Raw genomic sequence first — 23,946 nt, forward strand, 5'->3', positions numbered from 1 at the left:
AACAGACGCATCAGACTATACATGGGGGGCTCATTTGGCAGGGCAGTGCATTCAGGGCAAATGGAACCAGAGTCAAATGCACCTGCATATCAAGTCAGAAAGACATGTTAGCTGTACAGAATTCTCTAACAGCCTTCAAAGACCACATTCTTCTAGGACAATTATTGGTAAAGACAGATAACACCACTGTTATGTGGTACATAACCAGGGGGGATCCCATTCATACCCTCTCTGCAGACTAGCCATGGCTCTGTGGAACACCGCCTTGAGCTACCAAATGCACCTACAAGCTCAATTCCTGCCAGGCAGGCTAAATTCACTGGCAGACAACCTAAAGAGAAATCTCATGGACCCACACGAGTGGAAACTGGAACCAAAGATATTCAACATGTTGAGAAACAAATGGGGGAGCCCAGAGATGGACCTGTTTGCCTCCCCTCAGAACTACCAATTGGACAAATTTTGCACAAGGACTCCCCACAGACAAGCTTGGAAAGTTTATGCCCTGTCCTTCACCTGGGAAAACCTCTCAGTTTAGGCTTTCCCCCCTTCTGCCTCTCCTCTCCGAAGTTCTACTAAAGATCAGACGGGACAAACCAACGACAATGCTCATTGCACCAGACTGGCCATGCCAACACTGGTGTACCCCCTCTTGCGCAGTCTGTCACTGCTGGAACCATGGCACCTGCCTCAGACCCCCTCCATGCTGTCCCAGCAGGAGGGCCAGATTCTGCACCCCCCAGCTTCATACCCTGAACCTTGCAACCTGGCTAATTACCTGAGCTCTCCATTACCATCCCTCAGTAAGCAAGTGCTGGATGTCATTCTGGAGGCAAGGAGGCCTAGTACTAGAAAATCCTATGCTGTAAAATGGAAAAGATTATGTTCCTGGAGCCAAACTCAGGGGATGGGCAGAACTGTGCCCAGCTTACCACATATTCTTCATTACTTAACAGAGATGCTTCACAAGGGCCTTTCCTTCTCTTCTGTTAAAATTCATGCCTCTGCCATTTCCGCACATTATAATATGGAGCCACCCCTCTTCTCCAACCCCCTGCTGAAGCAATTCTTCAGAGGGGCCAAATTAAGACCACCCAGGAGAGCCCCTACTCCAGCCTGGGACCTTAACTTTGTATTGGAAAAGCTCACTCTGCCTCCCTTTGAGCCAGCTGCAACTGCAGAGTTGAAATTCCTTTCTTGGAAAAAAGCCTTCCTTCTAGCCATCACTTCAGCAAGAAGAGTGTCTGAATTACAGGCCCTCATGGCAGTGGAGCCCTTCATCATCTTCCATGCAGACAGGGTGTCCCTCAGGAACAATCCTTCCTTTATGCCCAAGGTGGTATCCAGTGCGGCCCTTAATCAGTCAATTCATTTGCCAACCTTCTTTTCTAATCCACAGAACAAAGGAGAACGAATACTGCACTCTTTGGACGTGCACAGACAACTTAGATTTTATTTGGACAGGACTAAGCCTCTCAGGAAAAACTGAACAGCTGCTAGCTGCCTTTGCTGCAGGGGCAGAGGGGAAGGCCATTTTGAAGCAAACCGTTTCTAAATGGATAGGCTATTGCATTCATTTCTGCTAAAAGCACCATGGAAAACCTACCCCACAGGGGATAAGATCACATTCCACCTGGGCTGCATCTACTTCAACAGCCTTTCTCAGAGTTGTTCCTACCAGGGACATCCTAGAGGGTGTTACCTGGAGTTCTGTTCATACCTTCACCAAGATTTATCACTTGCCTATTTTCTCCAAATCCAGAGCCATTTTTTACCATAGCAGTCTTACAGGACCTAATAGCTGGTCCTAATGCTCTCTAATTGCTTCCTCCCTTCCTTAGCTTTGGGAATCTACCCAAATGTAATGACTGTAGCAGTGAAACACGAAGAACATAGTACAGTTGTGTACATTTACCATAAATGTAGATGTTCGAGTGTATTCACTGTTGCAGTCCTGGTTACCCTCCCTCCAGCCCCGACTTCTATTTGCTATACCTCTCTTCTTGTTTACTATATTTCTTTCTGGTGTATTTGCTTGTAGTTGGAGGTGTAGCATTGTATATAATTGCTTCCCATTATGGGGGCACCTGTCATCTGGGGCAGGAAAAACTAATGTAATGGCAACGGCTGCATCCTTTATACCCCTGACTACCTGACGTCATGGAAGAAGAGACTGCAATCTATGCAGGACCCAAGACTTTGATAATCAGGCCGGCTGAGGGCTACCTGCAAGCAGATAACCCAAATGTAATGACTGCAACATTGAATACACTCGAACATCTGCATTTATGGTAAGTTGTACACAACTGTACTTTCTTCACACAGTGGATTTACACAGACCGCTCATATAGGTTCATAGGTTCATACTAGGCTATCTGCCCTAGGGCATTTATAAGCCTAGCCAGAATGTGTTTGGCTTTAGCCACCCATTTTAAATTTATTTTGCTATGTCCTTTTTCGAGGTTAGTATATTGTCAGAAGTGATACCCGGGGTAAACCTACGATCTCCCATCCACTCATCAAGATTCCTCTTGAAGAGAGTCAATGAGGGACTCTGCCTAACCTGGACTGGGATTTTATTCCAGAGTGAAGGGAGCCTCTGGGTTATGAATCTGTCCCTCCAGCATGTCCTATTTATTTTAGTGCTGAGGTTCAAGTCTCTCGAGCGCGTAGCTCAATGGGATTTGGATTTTCTGAGGTGCAGCATGTCCATTAATTCCAGGTTGCACATGGCTTTATACATCAAGCACAGATCGCCTCTGAACAGGCGGTATGCCACTGAGTAGAGCTGGAGTTTCTTTAACCGGGCAGCATACGGCATCTGTTTGAGCCCTTTGATCCTCTTGGTGAGGTACTTTTGAGGTCTTTCCAGTTGCTGCAGGTGTCTGGTAAGGTACATCCCAAAAGGGGCATTGTACTCAATTATGGGCCTGATGAGGGATGAGTAAAGAGGCACGATGACCTCCCCTGTTCTAGATGTGAATCCCTTCATGATTAGGTGGGCTATATAAAATGTTTTTCTAACCACTTTGGCCACATGGTTGTCAAATGAGAGATTGCTATCAACTTGGGTCCCCAGGTCCCTAATTACTTCTTCTGTACTTAATGGATTACTACCTATGTGGTAATTTGTGGGCACTTTGTTTTTGCCAAAGGGGATGACTGTACACTTTTTGGCATTTAGCTTGAGGCCATGTCTCTGGCACCAGTTGTCTGTTTCTATGAGGCCCTTTTGGAGGATGATTGTGTCGGCTGGAGAGTCGGTTATGGCACCCACTTTGCAGTCATCTGCGAACTTGGTCAGCCACAGTCCTTACATGTTGGCCTGTACCTCAGAGAAGTATATACCGAACAAGAGAGGTCCCAGGACTGAGCCTTGTGGGACACCACTTGTAACTGGTTTGGAGTCTGACATGGCTCCAGCAATTCTAACCATGTGGGTTCTGTCCTTGAGCCAGTTTGCAATCCATCTAGTGACCTAGGGGTTTATATTTAAGCTGGTGAGCTTAACTATAATGCCCGTGTGGGGTATTGTATCGAAGGCTTTTGCGAGGTCCAGGTAGGCTGTGTGGACCACCTTCCCCTCGTCAATGGCCTTGGTGACTGTTTCAAAGAAATCAACCATGTTTAATAGCAGGATCTGCCCTTAACAAAGCCGAACTGGGTAGGATCCAGTGTCTGTAGGTCCCCAATATCTTTATTTATGAGGTCCATGATGATCCTTTCCATAGCTTTGCAGACCAAGCTAGTCAGGCTTATGGGGCGATAGTTTCCAGGATCCGTTGAGGCACCACCTTTATGGAGAGGGACCACTGTTGCTGTTAGCCACTCTTTGGGCACATATCCTGTAGTAAGGCTGAGATTGAACAGTAGTTTTATGTTTGGGTTTAGCTCTTCTTGGAGTTAATGTAGGACGCAGCCCAGGACACCGTCTGGTCCCATTGATGCTGTGTTTTTTTGCTTTGGAGAGGGCGGCTCTTACCTGAGCATCTGAGATGTCAGGGGGGCAGCACTCTGCTGGGATAGATATTTGCCCTGTTGGTGGGGAGGGGGGGGGAGAAGTTTGCGCTGAACCTGTCAGCTAGGATGTTGGCAATGTCTGTGGGTTTGGTGTATTTTTTGTCATTTTGGACTAATTCTGAGCATATCTGGGAATTACCACCCAGGTTCCTAACTTAACTAAAGAAAGCCTTGTTGATTATCCTTAGTGTCCTGTGCAATTTTTCTCTCAAAGCTGGCCCTAGACAATTTTATGAGTGCTCGTAGTTTTTTGCTAATATTGATCAGTGATGCCTTCCCTTTTGGGATTTTGCTCTATCATTTAGTAGCTTCCTCCTTCTATTATATAGTTTGTTTATGGCTGGGGTCCACCAGACAGGACGTCTGCCTTTGGAGGATTGGGTCTTGGTTTTATTTGGGATCGCATGATCCATGCATTCCTGAAGGTGTTCATAGAATGCGTTTATAAAGGATTCTGCGGTCTGGGCTGTATTTTCCACAGGCCCGGGGGCTTTAAAGGATTCCACCTCGGTTTTGAGGAGTGTGAAATTTACTTTAGAGAAGTTTTTCACTGTGGTTTTCTGGGCATGGGGTGGGGTCGGAATGTGAATATCCAGTGAGATTAGTTTATGGTCTGATCTTACCAGTGAGGGATACACTTCTGGTGTGGAGCACAGAGTCCCCATGTTGGTGATGATCAGGTCCAGTATGTTTTCCCCTCTTGTGGGAGTGGTAACAAGTTGTTCCATAGCATTTGAGTTTATAAATTCTAGGAACCTTTGGGCTAGGGTGTTGGAGCTAGAGTAATGCTCCCAGTCTTTGTTTGGGTAGTTGAAGTCGCCCAATATAATGGTATTTGGAGAGACCTTCATATTTTCCAGTGTTCTCAGGAAGGCCGAGTGGGGTTCCTGGGTTTGGGAGGGTGGTCTGTAGCAGGCTATAAACTGGAAGGCAGTTTTACCCACTGTTAGTTGCACATGGATAGTCTCTGATGCTTCATGCTTTGCCACCAACCTGGAGGTGTGGGTATCTTTGATGAATATCGATACTCCCCCTCCTTTTGTGGTTCGGTCCAAGTTTTGGGGCCAAAAAGCATGGTATGAGGTATAACCTGGTAGTGCTGGGGTGCTCTCGGGAGCCCTGAACTAGGTTTCTGTTACTGCACAGATATCGATGTTCTCCATGCTAAGGAGAGTTTCGTGTGTGTGCATCTTGAGGTTTGGACTTCTGGCGTTGAGTAGCATTACTCTTAGTTTCTTATCCCTTGTGGTACCTATGGAGGTGGGTTTGTCTTTTGAGCCTTGCCTAAAAAAGGCACTATGGGGATAGCAAGAGCCTTTGCCAATATCCGAAAGCCCAGGGGTGACAGGTGCAAGCCGTCCCTAGCGAAGCATCGTGGCTTATCGAGCATATCATCCCAAGCTGACAGGCATTGGATCCCCTTTGAATGACACCAGTACTTAAGCCAATTGTTGAAATTGATCATCTTGTCTTCATATTGTGGCATCATTCTTGGTGAGGGTAAGATGCTGCTCAAGGTCAGGGTCATACCGGCCTGGGCTACATGCTCAGAGAGCTCCTCTACGTCTCTTTTCATGTAGTCCAGGGAGGTACGTCTCAGGTCATTCACACCAGCATGGACAATGACTGAGTCATATTTGTACTTGCCTTGGAGTGACCTGAGTGTTTGTGTTATGTGGCGGATCCTAGCGCCTGACAGGCTGCTCACCGTAACCCTCTCCTTGTTCAGCCTGGTGAGCGGGACATCAGTGTGCCTGACAATAGAGTCACCTATTACAAGTGTATCACGTGTGTTTAGTCTTAAGGGCTGTGACTGTTCGGCACACTGGCTGTGAGATATGTGTTGCACGTGTTTTGTTTTGGGGTAGCAGTTGCTTGGGTGTCTGCCTTGGAGGTCTCTGCTGCTTAGGCAGATCTTTATTTAGAGCCTCCGAGTATGTTTTTGTGTGATTATATGTTTGGTTTGCTGTCGTGGTAGGTCTATATGAGACTGGAATTGTAGTGAGTGTGGTTTCCTTCTCCTCCTGACTGGTTATGCCAGTACTGAGTTGAGAGAGCTTAGCCTCCAGTTTGGCTATATGGTTGCATCTCTCACATGTGTTGGAATTTGTTGGGAGGAGGAGAGGGTTGTCTGTGTACATGAGGCAGTTGTAACATTGCCTCAAGATTCCCAGATTCACCAGCTGGACCGGAGAGGAGATTGACAACTGACCTTTGGACATGCTAGAATAACATTGGGAATTCCTTTATAATTGAAAACAAGGGCCAGATGGGAGTGAGGGTGTAGTGCTTTTAATTTTTAGTGCTGACTTATATAATTGCTTTAGTCAGCAAGTGCCAGGAACTTAAGTGCAATGTGTTACAGGTAACTTAAATGCAAAAACGACAAACAGTAACTTTCTTTCAAGTGAAACAAGGAAATAAGTACAGTAAGCAATGCAGATATCACTAGTGATCCACAGAAGCGCTGAGAAGCAGAGTATTAGGTGGAATTAGCGTTCCAGGGAAATAACAAGCAAACAAACAACAAGCATATAAACAAAGCTAGATTCAGCAGGCCTGAATCCAGTCTATGCCACAGCAAACAAGGCGCACCAACTTCAGTAAGAAGCAGTTCAGATATGCATGCACTATAAGCCTTTAACCAGAAATTCCCAGCTCAGAAGGGTAGAGTCCAGCCTCTCCTCCCACAAGAGTGCAGACCACGAACCCTCTTAATGTAGAATAACTGGCCTGAAAGCCCAAGTGCTTAAACCAGAATTAATACACTTTTAGAATAACAGACACTGAGCCCTCAATCAGCAGTTCCCAACCTAGAAGGATGTAAGCTACCTGTTCTGCCACTACAGTGCAGACCACAAACCCTCTCATTGCAAAACAACTGGTCCGAAACCTAAGTGTTTAAACCAAAAGGCTTAGAATGAGTTACACCAAGCAGTAATAAATACAATTTAGTACTTTTAAGATTATGCAAAAGTAAAATATATTACCTGAACAAGACAAAATATATCAGGAATTTGGAATAGCTTTTTTTTTTCCTTTCATGTGAGGAAATTGGGTATGGTGGTATCTAAGCAAACCATCTCCTCCTGGATTTCTAAGATTATTTCTTTTTGCCACTCTTTCCATAGCGAGCCTCTTTCCTTTTCTGTTTGTGCTCATTCTACCAGAGCAGTGTCTCTCCTAGTGCTTTTTTCAAAGTTCTGGATAACAGATCCATCTTGGAAGCTGCTACTTGGTCTTCTTTTCACACTTTCACCCAACATTACAAGTTGGATGTCATTTCTAGGGCCAGGGCAGGTTTGCCAAGGCCATCCTTTTTGTAAGGCTACTCTGTGGTGGTCCCCCTCCAGTTCTTTACAGCAGCTTTTGTACTCTCCCAGGAATACAGAATACTGCAAGACTGATAAGGAAGGACATATAACAATTGTGTAAGGGCTTAACAGTAACAGTAGATGTCCTACTTCTCACTGTTGCAGTATTCTGTTCCTCCATCGTATCCCCTGGTACTTCTGCTTTCCTTTTGGCTGAGGAGGTCTTTTTTTATCCTTGTTTTCTTCTTCTTCCCTTCCTGGATGTACGTTTTATTTACTTTCCTCTGGGGTTCCTCTAGTTCTTCTGGGGCACTTCATTTCTAAGGTTAAGGCACTAGTATGTTAGATATGTACTTAATGCATTCCACATAGGACATGCTTCTGTTGAGGGTCTTTATTAATGTCAGAATGTCGAGTACCCTTCCATCGACACCTACGTGTTGAACGTCCTCTTCAGCAAACAGCCACATCATCAATTTCTTTCCAAGGGAAATAAATGGGTTGTCCGTTGTTTGCACTACAGTGGGGGAAAGGGTAGATTTCAATATCATAGTTAGTATATTTACTTGGGTGATGTGGCAGGCGAAGCCCCCCTCTTCATAGTGTGTGTTAAACTGTGTCGTTCATATTTGGCTACCGATTTCTTTCCCTTGGAAATAAATCGATGATGTGGCCGTTCAATGAAGAGGACATTCGATACTTAGGTGTTGATGGAACAGTTCGAGTAAGTAATATAGACCCCCTGTTGAATGGTGCTTGGGAGATGTGTAAAGGCTTTGGTATGTTGATGGAACAGTTCGAGTAAGTAATATAGACCCCCTGTTGAATGGTGCTTGGGAGATGTGTAAAGGCTTTGGTATGCTGGCCGGACATTCTTCTATCCTTGGCAGGATATCCCCAAAGTACAGAATACTGCAACAGTGAGAAGTAGGACATTTACTGTTCTGATGAGATCTTATGTAACTTGTACTTTATATTTCCAAACCCTCAGAATAAGGACGAAAAGGTCTTGTATTCCTTGTATGTACACTGGCAGCATGGATACTACTATGAGGAGGCTAAGTAGTTTAGGATATCTGGTCAAGTTTTTGTGGCTTTGTTGAAAATAATACAGGATTAACAGTTTCCAAACAGACTATTTGAAAGTGGATAGCGCATTGTATTTTCTACCAAAAATCACATGGAGAACTCTCAGAAATGTCAGTTCACACTCCACCAGGGCTGCAGTTCAGAGATCAGATAAATCTGAAGACTACTAAAATATTTTAGATATTGATGAAAGTAAAACTTGATAAAAGGTATTGAAAGCAGATAAATTGCTGTTACTTGCATTTTTTTTTGGGGGGGGGGTCCTGTTTTTTTGGGGAAGTCACTGGGTGGCATTTTAGTATCAAGGGGCAGATAAAAATATTTTTATTACTTGTGGTGACTTATTTAGATAAAATTCAGAATAGATGCATTATAAGAACACAGTATTCTCCATAAATTAGAAGAATTCAGATGAAAAAATGTTTCCTTTTGTTTTTCTTTTGCGAGTCTGCTTGAGTATTCACTGAAAAAGTTGCATTCCTAAGTGATGATTCATCGGACACTGTTAACTTTCTTAGTTAGAATTCAAATTAAGTATGTGAGATGAACTTGTTTATTGTTGTTTCTCTGACCAATACATTTTCCAGAATGTTGTGCTGGATTAACCTGTGAAGATTTATTTAATTTTGTGTTTTCAGCTCCAGAAGTGCTTGGTCCAGAACGCTATGACAAGTCATGCGACATGTGGTCATTGGGCGTTATCATGTACATTTTGTAAGTATCTTGTGACATGAGCACATTAAGTATAATGTATTGTGTGCAAGTTGTAAATTAAGCATTATAAGTAAGCTGTATGGAAATTACCTGGTCTTCCCAGGTAGATTATTAGCAGGAAAAAATGATTAAACAACTTTTGGCTGAACAACATGCCTGGCTGAGCTTAGCTACTTGTACTCAACCCGAGTTCAGAAGCACACCATGCACTGTGCTGTCCTGTTTCTAGCAGGATTGCTCAGTGCATTATGCAGGAGCAATTCTAAGACTGCTATAGGACTACAGAGGCTTCAATTCTGCTGTAGTAGGGCAGTGTTGGGGAGCGGCTAATGCAGATTAGCCATGTATGCTTCCCCACTGCTTTCACTACAAGTAAAATAGCATGGTACAGCAAATCAAAGAAAAGCTGTACCAAGCTATTTAGGGAACAAATCCATAAACATATACACTGTTTTTGACTGTATACATCCATTGATGTGTATGGAAGGAGTTGAAGCTGTTGATTTGTCACAACAGGTAGGTACTGTAAAGTTACAAGTGAGTGTGTGAGAGTGAGTGTGCCCACCCCGTGTGCTTGAGTTTTTGTGCATAAAGGGGTGTACTTGGAGCTGTTTCAGTGTATCTGTGTGTTTTAGGTGCCTGAGCAACAGTGTTTTGTTTTATGGTCAGACACTAGCATGGTTACTTTTAAATGCACAGTGTTTAATTCAGAGATATGCTAATGAGCTTTTGCTCAGTACTGTTTTTCTTGTCTTCTCTTTACTGCATTTTATGGCCATAGTTAGTAGGGCTTCCAAGTAAAGTCCTAATTGTGCCATAGTAATATTTTCTCTGAATCCCGTCTGTAGGCTTAGATGTCATGTGCCAGGATGTAAAAGTAGGTATTTGTCCAAATGATAATGACTAGTTACTGGTATGCACTGTTAGCTAATAGTTACTAAGAAAAAATATTTTGGGGCATGGGGTAGATCAGCATCAGGACTTTAACCACTGCAAGTAGTCTCCTAGAAATAATCATACCTTCTAACTCCAAACATCAGAAAGGCTGTAGTTAAAGCGTCCCTTTGACACTCTTGGAATATGCTTCTCCTGTTGTAGTAAACTGCACAAAACACTTTTTAATAGAAACTATACTTTTGATTCATTAGTCTTACTAACTATGATGAGCACCATTGCAACATGATAAATGAGGTTAATGTGTTACCATTAACAGCTAGAATAACATTTCTACAAATCCTGTACCATTTAAACTGCAGAATAATGCTTACTCTCTCTCTCTGTTTAGCCAGTAAAGTAAAGACAACTAAAAAGTACCCTCAGAAAAACAAAGGCATCTGATGAACAAAGACTAGCAACAGAAGCTAAAGAGAACTGCAAATCCTTCTTTAGTGGTTATTTCAGCAAAATAAGGAATAACAGTTAACACTGCCCAGAGCGTATTCAAAACTGGTTCTACCTACTCTGATCTAGTCGATGTTGCCAAAATGCTGGTAAACAAATTTAGCACCAGCTTCTTCCCTAAGCCTGCGTATCCCAGAGGGACTGAAGGCAACAAAATCACCAACAAACATATACTAAAAATACTTAAAAAAAAAAAAAAAAAAAAATCATCATCCATATAACATATCCCATTCCCTAATAAATAACACTAAACAAACTACAAACTCTGGCTGACCCACTCCTTAATTTCTTTAACCTTTGCGTAGTGACAGGCTTTGTCCCACAGGTGTAGTGCACAGCTGTTGTGATGTCTTTTCATAAGAGTGGTCCCAGCACTGATCCTTGAAGATGTAGACCCATCATTTTGATGAGTCTCTTATACAAAGCCATGGAACATATGCTAACTGACCCAATAAACTGTTATGATATAAGTATCATCAGACTTGACCCCCCAGAAGTTTAGCTGTAAGGACAGATCCTGTCTGATGAATCAAGTTGACTCGAGCAGTGGACTGTTGGCTAGCTGTATTCGTACAGCATACCTTGACCCCTCACCAAGGCATTTGATGCGTATTGCATGTAGGTGTAATAAATAAAACAGTGCATATTTACCAGTACGTAGTTAGATGGATAGCAAACTGGCTTAGGGAAAGAACTCGAATTGTCGGGGGTGGGGATGCATCTACAGAGAACATGAAGGAGACCAGTGGGAATCCCTTAGGGTTCAATGCCGGGACATTTCCTTTTTCAGTATCTACTTCTTGGATCACCATATATTTTGCAGCGATATATGGCTAAAATTTACAGATTGTAAGATGGGAGTTAAGTCCCTGTCTGACATTGAGACACTACAAGAGCTTATGTTTGTCAATAACTGATGTATGGAAAATGGGTTCAAACTTCTTTCTAAACAGTGCAACACAGTTGCCTTTGGTAAGCAACCCCTAGCACCTGCCTCTTGAGAGACCTGGATGTTTGGGTAGATAGCTCCCTCACATTTGACCACCATGCTGCAACAGTGGTTAGGAAGTCCTGCGTTGCACATCTCATAACAAAAGGTATTTCCTCTAAATCAAAGGTAAGTTATCACCCTCTTGTACTCCGTACTGCTTAGACCTGTCATAGGGTACAAGACCCAGTTTGGGATGTACCTTACAAAGCATATCATGCAGTTGAAAAGACTCCAAAGGTTCCTAACTAAAAAATGTTAAGAACTTAAAAGACCTGAATTACCCTAACAGATGAGAAGCTGTAGCTCTATATTCAGTATCATATGGACCTCTTTGGGGTGACCTGAGCCTCACATATAGGGCCATAAGGGATTCAGTGGTCTAAGAACTTATACCTTCATAAATCAAACATTTCTACTAACACCTGGGCCAAAGATCTAAATTTACTCCAAAAAAATCAACAACAGAAGGTAAAAAGGGATAGATATGTCATGCAGTGTGTACTCTTTCTCTGGGGTGAACTTCCTGGCCAAGGTAAACAGTGTGACACACTGCCTTCAAAAAGGAGCTGGACAGCTGGGTGGTAATTCACCCCTAGTTTGACTGGCCTGTCCCTCCTTCCAAAGGGAGGGAAGGCCCAAGAGTGGGTACTGATAATGTGAAAATGGCTGTTTGACTCAGTTGCCTTGACATTCCTATAAACCTACGACTTCTTATTCACTGAGGAACCATGAAGCAATGCCCTTAATTAGGCTCCATTCAGCTTTGTTAGAGGTGAAGAGGCTAATCCTTCCAGCTAACCTGAATTCCAAAAATATAAAAGCACTACTTGGTATAAATAATTCAGAAATAAAACTAAAGGACCATGTGCACGAAAGCCTTAAATATACCTGTTTTCATGATTAAAGATAGTCATATTTGATATTTCTAATGATCCTCAGTTAGTATTGTACTTTAGGACAAACTTTTTTTATATATATTGGATTGCTAAAAAGCTGAAACCTTAAAAGCTGTGGTACATCTTTATTATTTTTAAGTAGTTATGCCATTCATTTTGATTTTTCTATCCTTATGTTATTGCTGATACAATTTCCAGTACTGCTGCTGCTACTGGATATTTTTGTTTTCTACTGTTTTAAGCTATTGTGTAAGCATTTTACTACAGTGTACAGATTTTTGTTCTGTTTGTCATTGCCATACTTACACAGGACATGACTGAAGAGCCCTTGGACTAGCTTTCCAAACTTTACAAGTGCAAGTAAATAAGCAGGTTAAGGATAATAGCATATCATCAAATTCTGGAGTACTTGCATTTTGTCTGGACACCTCTACAGTGTCCACTGTGTATAATTGTTTTCCTTTCTCTGAACCTGCCAGCCTTCAGTTCCTCATATGGGCTGACCCCATTCATACAAGTGCAGGAGACTGTACCATATAGTACCTTCATCCAGGCAGATTGTGCCCTGTCTGGCTTTACCCGATATTCAGCCTACTGTTGAGGAGAAATGCCTTTATCCCAGATGACTAAGAGTACAACTTCACCACCACCCAGGACTGGGCTGTCAGTGTTTCAAAAGCGAACCTAATTGTCTCAAGAACAAAGAACTGCATGGCACTGTTTCCCTCAGTGGCAGCCATGTCATTCTGAGCAGAGATTCTGGGCATTTTTCAGGTGCCCTAACCCACATCCCCTGTCTGATATGAGTAACCTTTGACACTGCAGGGACCTCCTCCCTACTTCCACACCTCTAGATGCAGGCACATGTTTTGAGGGCAGCTGTTAATGACTTGGGTGCTCCAAGCTGACATCTTCTTGGTAATGGCCATTATTGCCATGCAAAGCCATTGTCTGGCTCTTCCATCACTCAAACTCCATTGATATAGGTCACAGTCATGGATTTATCTCTGAACCACAGAGCTGTGTTGTCTATTTACGTAACTGATTGTTATAACCTGAACTGCAAGCATTATTTATAGTAGAGATGCAGTAAAAACTTTAGAGAATGCGTAAAACTTTAGTTTGCTTAGTGCTGACAAACATTGTTTTTTTTTGTTATCTTAAATCTTGCTTTCAAGTTTCATTTGTTTAATGTGCAGTTTTGTTTTCTGACAGATTGTGTGGGTATCCTCCATTCTATTCTAATCATGGTTTGGCAATTTCACCTGGAATGAAGAAGCGAATTAGGAATGGCCAGTATGAGTTTCCTAATCCTGAGTGGTCAGAAGTATCGGAAGAAGGTGAGCTCAGACTGACATGCATTGCTTTTACTGTTCTAGAGAAGAGTATACAGGTGTAGAATCAGATTCAACATTTTAGAACAGGGGGAGGTATATCAGGGTATCTTAGCATTTACATTTTATACTACAGCCATCATTTGTGTCATGTTTGCTCAATAATTTTTCTCTTTTTCTGGGTGATGCTGGATTTCTTTGCAAACAGTGTTTTTGCTACTGTCTCATCATGAAAGGTACTGTAGTTTGTTCCTTCACTTAAACTCTTTCACCTCCACAAGACTCATTCAGTAGGTCCTCCTGTGAGAGTAGCCTTTATAGCCCATGATAGTTTGATTTAAACTGTTAACTGCTCCCACTAAATTCCAGATTGCATGTACAATTATGTAAAAGGCTGGACATATATGGATAATACCAGTCTGTGGAGTGATATTAGACGAGGTACTCCACACAGACATACACACACTTCTAAAAATAATTACCACTGTAACCTTTATCCTGTTGTGATCTTTTGTGCACTGCTAAAGCCCCTACAACACTGCACGTTTTTTTTTTCTTCTAGTTCTACTCTCAAGTGGCCTGATTGGAGGGTGAGGGATGCCATACTAATGATTTTGTTTTTCGGATAAGTGTTTTCACTTTCCACAGTCTGTACACTGTTCTGACCTTTCATTCAAATAAAAAATGTGGCAGTAAATTGTATTTCTCTGACTTTGCTTAGAAGGCAGCAAAAACACAAAACTAGGCACTTTTATTTATTTATTTATTGCATTTGTTTACCGGGAAAGTCCACTGGGCCTAAAAGAGCCTATTTTCAGTGGAAGCCCAGCGAGAAAAGCTCCAACGAGAACATAGATACAGAAAATTTTAAACATTAAAGGTACAAAAGTAGATACAGTGTTGCAGATAGTGATTACTGTAATATGTACAGAATATATACATAAAGCAGGAATTTTGTTGGTTGCCAGATGAATTCAATCAGAGAGGTATAAACAGACATATGTTAATCAGCATTATTGTACCAGTATCAAGTGATAAAAAATAATTATGGCGAAACTATCAGTCAGCAATAGCAAAAAGCATAGGAGTTTAGTTTTCATATAAGGAGGGAGGTTAGGTTATAGAGCAGGTACATAGCCAGGAAGAGTTGAGGCGATTTTTCAGTATTTGTTTGAAGGTGGTGGTGCTGCTTGTGTTTCTTACAGAAGGTGGAAGTGAGTTCCATAATTTGGTGACGGTGAAGGAATAGAGGAGTTGATTTTTCAGATCTTAGTTGCCTGCTGTGTTGGTATTGTGTGAGTAATGTCGAGAGAGCAGGACAGTCTGTGGGTCTGTAGGTTATTTTGTGCTGTGTAGTTAATTTGGTGAATGAGAGATGGTGGGGAAGTTCCAGCCAGCCTTATTGTTTCAGTGAGTTACAGTGGTGGGATGAGAATTTGGCCTTAGTGGCAAATTTGGCTATTTTGTAATGCATTCAAGTTTGGATTTTGCAGAATTTTGGATATTAGTAGTTTCCATATGGAGAAACATTTGGCGTTGGGTAAGAGACTGCCTACTGATACTCGAAAGCAGTTCTTCAGATGTCGTTGATGTCTAATGAAAAACTTGAAATTCCATAATCGGCTCCAGATCATTTTTATTTTGTGTGCATGTTCCCTGTAGTGTTTGCCTGTGACGTAATGCTATGTAAATGTGTAAGAATAGACTTAGTTTTTTTCATTTGGGATGCTATAAGTTTAACTGCTTCTGCAGATAACTACCTTGTCTGCCTGCCTGCCCTAATTATCCTCTGCTGGGATAGTTTGGTGTCGGTATAAGTAATGTGATTTTAAGTACTGAGAAGGCAAAACAGATTGAACTGAACAAAAGCAGTACTTTACTGTGAATGATTTCAGTTAAAAGTAATTGAAGAGGAGAATACTTCTAAAACTAACTTTTCAGAAGTCATTTAAAAATTAATTTTAATGCTTTTAATTTTCGTAATACTTGTTGCCAAAAATGCAGTGCAGATATATTTTGTCTTTCATCAGATTTTTTTGTATTTGCTTTTGTGTTGACAATTCTGAGCAAATAATTTTGTAGCCAGAAAAGAAGGAATAAACATTTTTTTTTTTGTATTTTACAGCAAAATTACTAATTCAACGTCTTCTGAAGACTGAACCAACACAGAGGATGACTATAACAGAGTTCATAAATCACCCATGGATCAATGTAAGTTCACCAAGTGTCTGCAGAGTAGAAAAGCACACCGGTTATCTACTAAACCCCAAGGAAGCCAGCCCTGTACCCTGACTGTGATGACTTTCCCAATTTCATGACCTTAGCCTCCTTATTCACAGAACCCCCCTATTTTTATTGTTCTCATCTTTACTACTCATCTGTTCATGTTTTGCTGTAAATGGTCATGCCAGCAGTGAGTGTTTTATAACTTGTTCCACTGTTTTTTTTCCTGCAGGAACTTTAACTACATATCCAAAGTTTTTTTTTCTATAGAAACCTGGATGCCATATCCAGATAAAGAGGAGTTGTCCCACTAGTTTGCCTCTTTTTCTTTTCCTACAGCCTGACATGTAAACCCTGTTGGACTCTGCTCTTATTTCTAACACTTTTTGTTCATCCTCTGTCTTTTTAATCCTTTCATCATTCTTGTCTGGCCCTTCATTCTAGGCATGGCCTAATAATTCAGTATGGCATGCTTTCTGAAGTATTTACTGTTTGTGACTTCTTTTTTGTTGTTTCCTAATTTTAGACTAGACAGCATCACCTTCTGAGAAGTTGTAGTGCACATCATTTGTCCTTTGACAGATTTAATCTCTCTTATTCCCTTTATTCTTCTAGAGTATGTATATCCAACTTGTTCAGTCTCCTTTTTATTTATTTGGTATAGATCTTGTTGATGTTCATCTTGATCTTCGTGTTTCACTGTTGCAGTCCTGACTTGTGTGATTTCCTACTGTGGGAGCCCTTAGCCGGCCCAACTACCAGAGTAAAAATCTCCCTCTGCCAAAGGCTGGCAGATATCCTATCCTGACATCGGTATGCTTGGGTATAAAGGGAGCCAGCCGACACCGTGACATCAGTCTTTTCTTGCCATTGGAGCTGGAATCAGTGTTTTAGTACACCAGTCAGTCTGCACCAGAGAGAAGTCTTCTAAAGCTAAGTACCCCATTAGGGAACTCTTTTTCTTGCTCAGATATTTAACAATTGTTGCCGATGTGGTAAGCAAATCCCACTCTGAGAGTTTCATGCATTGTGTGTCAACTGTCTTAGCCCGGATCATGATGTCCGTAGTAGTTGCCACAGGACTGTCAGGTGTAGGGCTGAAATCTTAGCTAGGTATCTTAGTCTGCCTTCTTTGCATTGTTAGATTGTGTCCGCTGGGCTTCTCAAGGTTGAGCTCCCTAAGCGGAAGAAGGACAAGGAAAAAAGACCCAAGCTTAGGGCCTTGGGCGACAACCTTTCACCGAATACCAGTCTCACAAAGCTTGTTATTGCTGAGGAAGGCCAGGTGCTTTTGCAGCCACCTCCTGCAACCGAGGTGGTGGTGCAGACCTCTGTCAAGACCCTTATGGAGTCAGACATGCTGTCAGGTCCCTCAACATCTGCACAGGCCTTGGCTTTCAGTTCACCAGTCAGGTCCAGAGATGTTCAGCAGTCCTGTTCTTCCGATAAGCTATCTTGTACTGGTGACATTCCCTCAAGGCGCCAGCCTGCATCCGATGTTCTTCATGTTTCACTGCTGTAGTACCAACCATTGAGATTATCCATGCTGTGGTAGCCCTCAGTCGGTACAAATACCAGAGTCAAGGTTTTGTGTATTGGCTGCTGTTGCTTGCTGGGTGACGCTAGATTGTCTGAGCTATAAAGGAGAGAAGGTGACACCATTATCTCAGTCTTTCTTGGCCATGGAGCCTGTAGCAGAAGTAATTCGCAACCGTGCCGATCGGCTGTTTCCAGATTTCGAACTTCAGCTGAAAACATCTAAAGCTAAGCACCCCATTTGGGGATTCTTCCTTTTTCTTGCACTAACCAATGTCTGAAAAAGTCAGTAACTGTCTCGCCTGTGGAAAGCAAATACCACACCGAGACTTCCATTCTTACTGGGTCACTTGCTTGGGCCCAGATCATGACGTACCCCGCTGTTGGTTCTGTGCCCTCTTTAATGCTAGAACTATTCATCATCTCTGTTTGTAGCCAGTTATTTTCGTCTTTCCTCTCCGATTAACAATATGGCATCCGTCAGTCAGCAAACCACAGATCTTCTGAAAAAAGTAAGGATAGAGACACCGCATAAGGCCAAGCCTTCCGAGGACACCAACGCCAAACATGTCATCAGTTCTTCGGAATTCAGTGAGGCACTTTTGCAGCCCCTGATACCCAACTCGATTACTTTGCAGGCCTCTAGTGAGACCCTTTTGTAGTCCTGTATGCCGCAGATGTCTGCATCGTCTAATGAGCCTTCAGCTGTCTCTGCCTTGGTTGAGTCTGGAGCCGCTAAGCAGGCACCGGCTACCAAAGATACAGCTCACACTTTGGATTTCACTTCAAGGCCTCCGTCCTCTCTTCCAACTAACACACCAACAGCACCGAGGGACATTCTTCAGGCCAGACTTACAGCTACTCCAAAGAAAACTGCAAAACGTCTCCATTCCACTACTTCTTCCCCTCTTCAAACTAGAATGCTTCAAATGGCGGAGGATCTCATCACTTTCTTCCGGGGTAATCGGGCCACTCCAACCAAAAGGAGAAGGGAACCTTCTCCAGACATCAAATCGGATTTAGACTGAGAGGGATCTGACTACTCTGTTTTTGAAGAGGAAAATCCCCTTACTGCCTATGAAGACACCGATGCAGATGAATCTATTCCTTCTGCATCACCTCTGGGGGACTTTTCCTTTGGGGAAACCCTCCACACAGTCCGGGAACACTTCCAGTGGGAATTAACGGATTTCCCTCAATCCAAGAAAAGACTAAGAGAGTTTCTGGACCTACCCCAGCATAGGCCTCTGGCCATCCCACCCATCTTGGAGGTGGTAGATGATGTTTACCAAGAATCCAGCCTTACCCCTGACACCCTTCCACCTGCCCCCAGAAAACCTGACTGGTACTACAGGGTACCTGACTCATAAATTCCTGTACAGAAATCCTATAGCAGATCCAGATGTGATTACTCTGGGACCTAAGGGAGTTGAGGCTACCTCTGCAAAAAATCCTAGTCCCTTAGACAAAGAATCCAGGGCCGTGGACAGATGGGGGCAAAAAAGTATATACCTCTGCAACTTTTAAATATAAGGGCTCTCAACTGTCCGTTCCATATGTTAAAATATCAACAGCACACTTTGGAACTTTTGAAACAGAAATTTTCTGATTTACCACATTTTGCCAACAATAAAGAGGTAGCAGAATTACTGCACTCTTCATCTCGGGTGGCAATGCACTCCTTGCACTGTGGATTTGACACCCTAGTAGCTTGTAGCAGGGCAGCAGTGACAGGATCTGTTGTCAGAAGACCTGCATGGTTGAAGGAACAGCCTCTCCCTGATCATGTCAAAGCTAAAATCATGGATGCACCTCTTGACAAAGACCGCTTGTTCGGACAGAAAACTGAAGAGGTACTTAAAAAGATGGAAGACAAAGCAAAATCGATGCAGACCGTTAAAGATTTTTTTTTCAACTACAACCTCCTAGGTTCAGCAGAAATTTTCCTTCTAAACACTGGTCCTTTCCTGCACCAAACAGGCAGGCACAAGGCAAAACCTGTAGGGACAGACCCACCAGGACTCAAACTCAGGGAAAGCAAAGAACTAAACAGTGGCCTCCCTCAAACACTAGAGCATGGAGTTCAAAAGCAACCCTGTATGGAAAAAAACTCTCCGTGACTATCTTTCCCATCTCTGCCTGCCTCCCCCACACCAAAAGCTAGGAGGATGGCTATCTCTATGCAGATAAAATTGGAACTCTATAACAAAAGATCAGTGGGTCTTAAGTATCATTGCTCAGGGTTACAAATTCAATTTCCGAGAACCACCACCTCCAAGAGGGTACCCAGACCTACCTCCAAACCAATGGGCAGAAACACTAAAACAAGTGCAAAACCTAATATCCCTAGGGGCAGTAGAACCTGTACCTCCAGAACAAGTTGCAAAAGGATTCTATTCCAGACTATTCCTTGTTCCCGGGAAAGAGGGGACTTGGCGTCCCATCCTGGACCTATCCTTTCTCAATACATTCCTGGTAATCCCAAAATTCAAACTGCTTACCTTACAACAGCTTCTACCAATGCTGCCAAACAAGGCTTGGATGGTCACCTTAGACCTAAAGGATGCTTATCCCAATAAGGGAGTCATGCAGAAAATTCTTGCGCTTCAGAGCAGGATCATTACACTTTCAATTCTCTGCTTTGCCCTTTGGCTTATCTACTGCTCCCAGGGTATTCACCAAATGTCTAGCTTCTGCCATTGCCTTTTGCAGGCAAAACAGTGTACAGATTTACCCTTACCTGGACAACTGTCTCATCCAGGCAGACTGCAAGGAACTGCTCCTGCAGCACCTTTCATTTGTAAAAACCCTACTCCCCTCTCTGGGGTTCACTAGCAACGAAAGGAAATCAAAACAGACACCTACCAGGAAAATCATATTTCTGGGAGCCTTACTGGACACACAACAGCAAATGGCCTTTGTCCCCAGAAAAACAAAGTTTCCTACGAAAATACTTACTTATTTTATTTATTTTACATTTGTTGACCGGGATAGCCCGACTGGATACATGTTCATTTTCAGCGGAGGCCTGGGGAGAAAAGCTCCAAAGATAATTACGGAAGCAAACATGACAAAAGTACACATTTAGCAAAGTTTACAGACTCCGTTGACATTTGAGTTATACAGTCTAACAAATTTATGATGTAGCACACTTAAAATAACAGATTGAATAGTATTAGTACACAAGTATTTCCAAAGATTTACTCCGGTTTAGAGCAAGAACATAGCCAAGGCGAATTAAAATACTGCTTGAGACTTTTCTTAAATTGTGTTAGGGAGGTCTCTAGAGTGATGTCAGCAGGCAGCGAGTTCCAAGTTTTACCAACAGAATTGGCAAACAGAGTCTCCAGCAAAGTTTTTGAATTTAATAGTTTGGACTACCACTCTATTAGATGAACGAAGTGGTCTAAAGTTACAGTGGGGGTAGATAATATTTTTAAGAGCAGGTATGTTATCTGGTTGGTTAAGTACTTTGAGCAGTTATTAGTTGGTTGTACTTTAATAGGCTGAGCAGCTCTAGCCAACTGAGATAGTTTAGGTTTTTACGGTGATGAGTTCTATAAGGCATACCAGTGGCAAATCTATGTGGTTATAACAGGAAGAGAGTTTATTAAGATCATTTTTGTTCAAGTTGGTGAGTAAAGGGGAGGCATAGAAAAGGGTAGAGAGTAGATGAGAACGGGCTATGGCTATTCTAGCAGGTGGTGTAAGAAATGGTTTAATTCTATATAATGTACCAAGTTTTTTATTGATGGTTTTGATAGTTTAGTTGACATGCTTATCAAATTTAAGATTATCAACCAAAACACCTAGAAGTTTTGTGCAGTCGTCAGGGGAAATTGTGGTACCATTATTAGATTTAATGCAAAAGGGTAATACAGAGGACCTTTGAATGGTAAAGAAAGGTAGAAGCTTTGTTTTGTTCGGATTTAAAATTAGACGACGCTCAGAAAGCCAGCTTTCTACTATGTTAAATGTATTTTGGGTTAATGTCTGCAGTACTGGTTGGGAGGTGGCAGAGCAAATCAAAGTAGAGCCATCTGCGTATTAAATACAATTAGCTTTTGGAATGGCTGTATGGAGGTCATTAATGAAAATGGAAAACAAAAGAGGACCCAGAATTGATCACTGGGGGACTCCAAGGGTGTTGAGAAGGAGGTTGGATAGTTTGTTCTGCCATAGAACGGCTTGTTGTCTATCGCCGAGATATGATTGGAACCATTGGACAGAATGATTGTCTAAGGAAATTGCTTTCAAAGTGGAAATAAGTAGTTGGTGGTTAACCATATCAAAAGCCTTTGATAGATCCAAAAAAAGGGCAGAGGATCATTTGTTAATGTTTCTGTTATAGTTAATAGCATCAAAGAAGGTAAGAAGGGATGAGGTGATACTATGATGTCGTCTAAAGCCATGCTGAGATTTTGCCAGTAGGTGGTTCTGGATTAGATAGTGCAGAACCTGCTTATGGATGCACTTTTCCAGAATTTTAGCCAGTGGTGATAAGATAGCTGTAGGTCTATAATTGGAGAGTTCGGTGGAGCTACTGCCTTTACGGAGTGGTATGACATGAGAAGTTTTCCAGATAGAGGGGACTGTAGCTTCTGATATGCTACAATTGATTAGAATGGAAATGGAATACACTATGATATTTGCAGCTTTTTGCAGATACTCAGCAGGGAGAAGATCAGCAGATGGGTTTGTGGGTTTTAGTTTTTTGATTAGGGAACAGATAATAGATGTGAAGACTGGAAGGAGACTAAAGGAGTACTGGGTACTGGGAATGGGAAGCTGTAAGTTAGAGGAACCCATAGGTAGCTTACTGGTCAGGGCCTGGATAGTCTCAGTAAAGAAACTATTAGTCATTAGCAACGTCCTCTGATGGTTTATCTGGGGAGGCTGAAGGAGTAGGTGTGCTGGTTTGTCCTGGGTGCAGTAGTTTATTTATGCCTGCCCAAAACTTGTGAGGGGATTTTTTCATTACTATTCTAAAGATGGAAGTAGTAGTTTTTTTATCTAGTAAAATGGCTCTTTTAATCTCATTCCTTAATTGCCGATATTTATTTTGAGCTTGAGGAGATTTAGTGGTACCTCACATGGCCCATGCCTTATTTCTAAGTTAAATTCTTGATTTGGCTTCATTAGAGAGCCATGGCGCAGTTTTTGTTTTAGTCCTAATGGAGCAGGCAGGAGCATGGGAGTCAAGTATGGCCAGGAATTTTTTATTAAAGTAAGAGACAGCTTCATCTAGGGGCAAGTTTTTCAGGGGAGACCAATTGCATGATTTAAGTTCCTCTTGAAACTTGGGTCAAAGTTCTTATTTCAACTGCGTAGGTGGGCTGGAGGTGGTTATTAGTTTTGTGTTTAATTATAAATGTGAGAAAGTGATCAGTGAGGTCATCGGGGAGAGTCCCAGACGTATACAATTGGGGGTGACTATTGAGAAGTATCCAGTCTAATAGACGTATACAATTGGAGGTGACTATTGAGACATATCCAGTCTAATATACTTTCTTTGCGATTAGATTTGCCTACCCTGGTGGGGGTGGATATTATATGTGTAAACCCATGTAGGTTAACATGGGTAGTGGGAGAGTCTAAGGAACAGGTGTTCCAGTCTATGTTAAAATCACCAAGTACTATGGTTTCTTGGGGATAGTTACTAGCTAACCACTGGAGGATATCTGCAAGAGTTTTGACATTATTCCCTGGAGGAATGTAAATACAGATAATAATTATGCTTTTGTTATTATTAATCCAAAATTTGATAGAATGAATTTCTGCATTATTGACCTAGGGAGGTTGTATGGGGTTTATAGTAACAGAGTTGATTTGAAGAGTACAGCTACTCCTCCTCCCTTCCTGGTAACATGGTCTAATCTAAGTATGTTATACCCTGGAGGTAAAACTTCATTATCTGAGGCTTTTGATTTTAGCCAGGTTTCAGTTAGACACAATATATAAGGAGAGTGGACTGCTAAGAGGGCATGCAGGTTATGTACCTTATTATTACTTCACTATTCTGGCCTCCTAAACCCAGCTTTCTGCCAGGAAATTCTTGCAAGCTCTAGGGTACAGAGCCTCATGCATCCTTCTGATACTTCTGGAAAGACTGCACATGAGGAAAATTCAATGGTACCTAAGGAACGTACGGTGTCCACACTCACAACCTTTGGACACCTCCCTGCCTGTGATCCCTTGCATAAGATCCGAGTTCCTCTGGTGGTCCCAGGCCTGTACTCTGAACAAGGGACTTCATTCACCCTTTGTCCATCAGACCAGACCATAACTACGGATGCTTTGGACATAGCCTGGGGCACCCACCTAGAAGGCAGATGCGCCCAAGGTCTCTGGGACTCACAAATACTACCCTTGCACATCAACCAAAAAGGAAATGATAGCAGTGCAAAACTCTCTGGCATCCTTCAAAC

The 23,946-nt window shown here is 42.3% G+C and overlaps 1 protein-coding gene across 1 annotated transcript in view; it reads left to right on the plus strand.

Moving 5' to 3' along the window:
* Positions 1–23,946, plus strand: part of MAPKAPK2 (MAPK activated protein kinase 2) — a 630,583-nt gene that overhangs the window by 577,428 nt on the left and 29,209 nt on the right. Inside the window, exons 6-8 of the mRNA XM_044076864.1 lie at positions 9,062–9,137; positions 13,641–13,765; positions 15,885–15,970. Of these exons, the coding sequence (XP_043932799.1) occupies positions 9,062–9,137; positions 13,641–13,765; positions 15,885–15,970 (287 nt within the window). The remainder of the gene's footprint in view (positions 1–9,061; positions 9,138–13,640; positions 13,766–15,884; positions 15,971–23,946) is intronic.

This window comes from Protopterus annectens, chromosome 7.part0 (assembly GCF_019279795.1).
Source record: "Protopterus annectens isolate FY-2018-M chromosome 7.part0, PAN1.0, whole genome shotgun sequence".
Classification (NCBI taxonomy): domain Eukaryota; kingdom Metazoa; phylum Chordata; order Ceratodontiformes; family Protopteridae; genus Protopterus; species Protopterus annectens.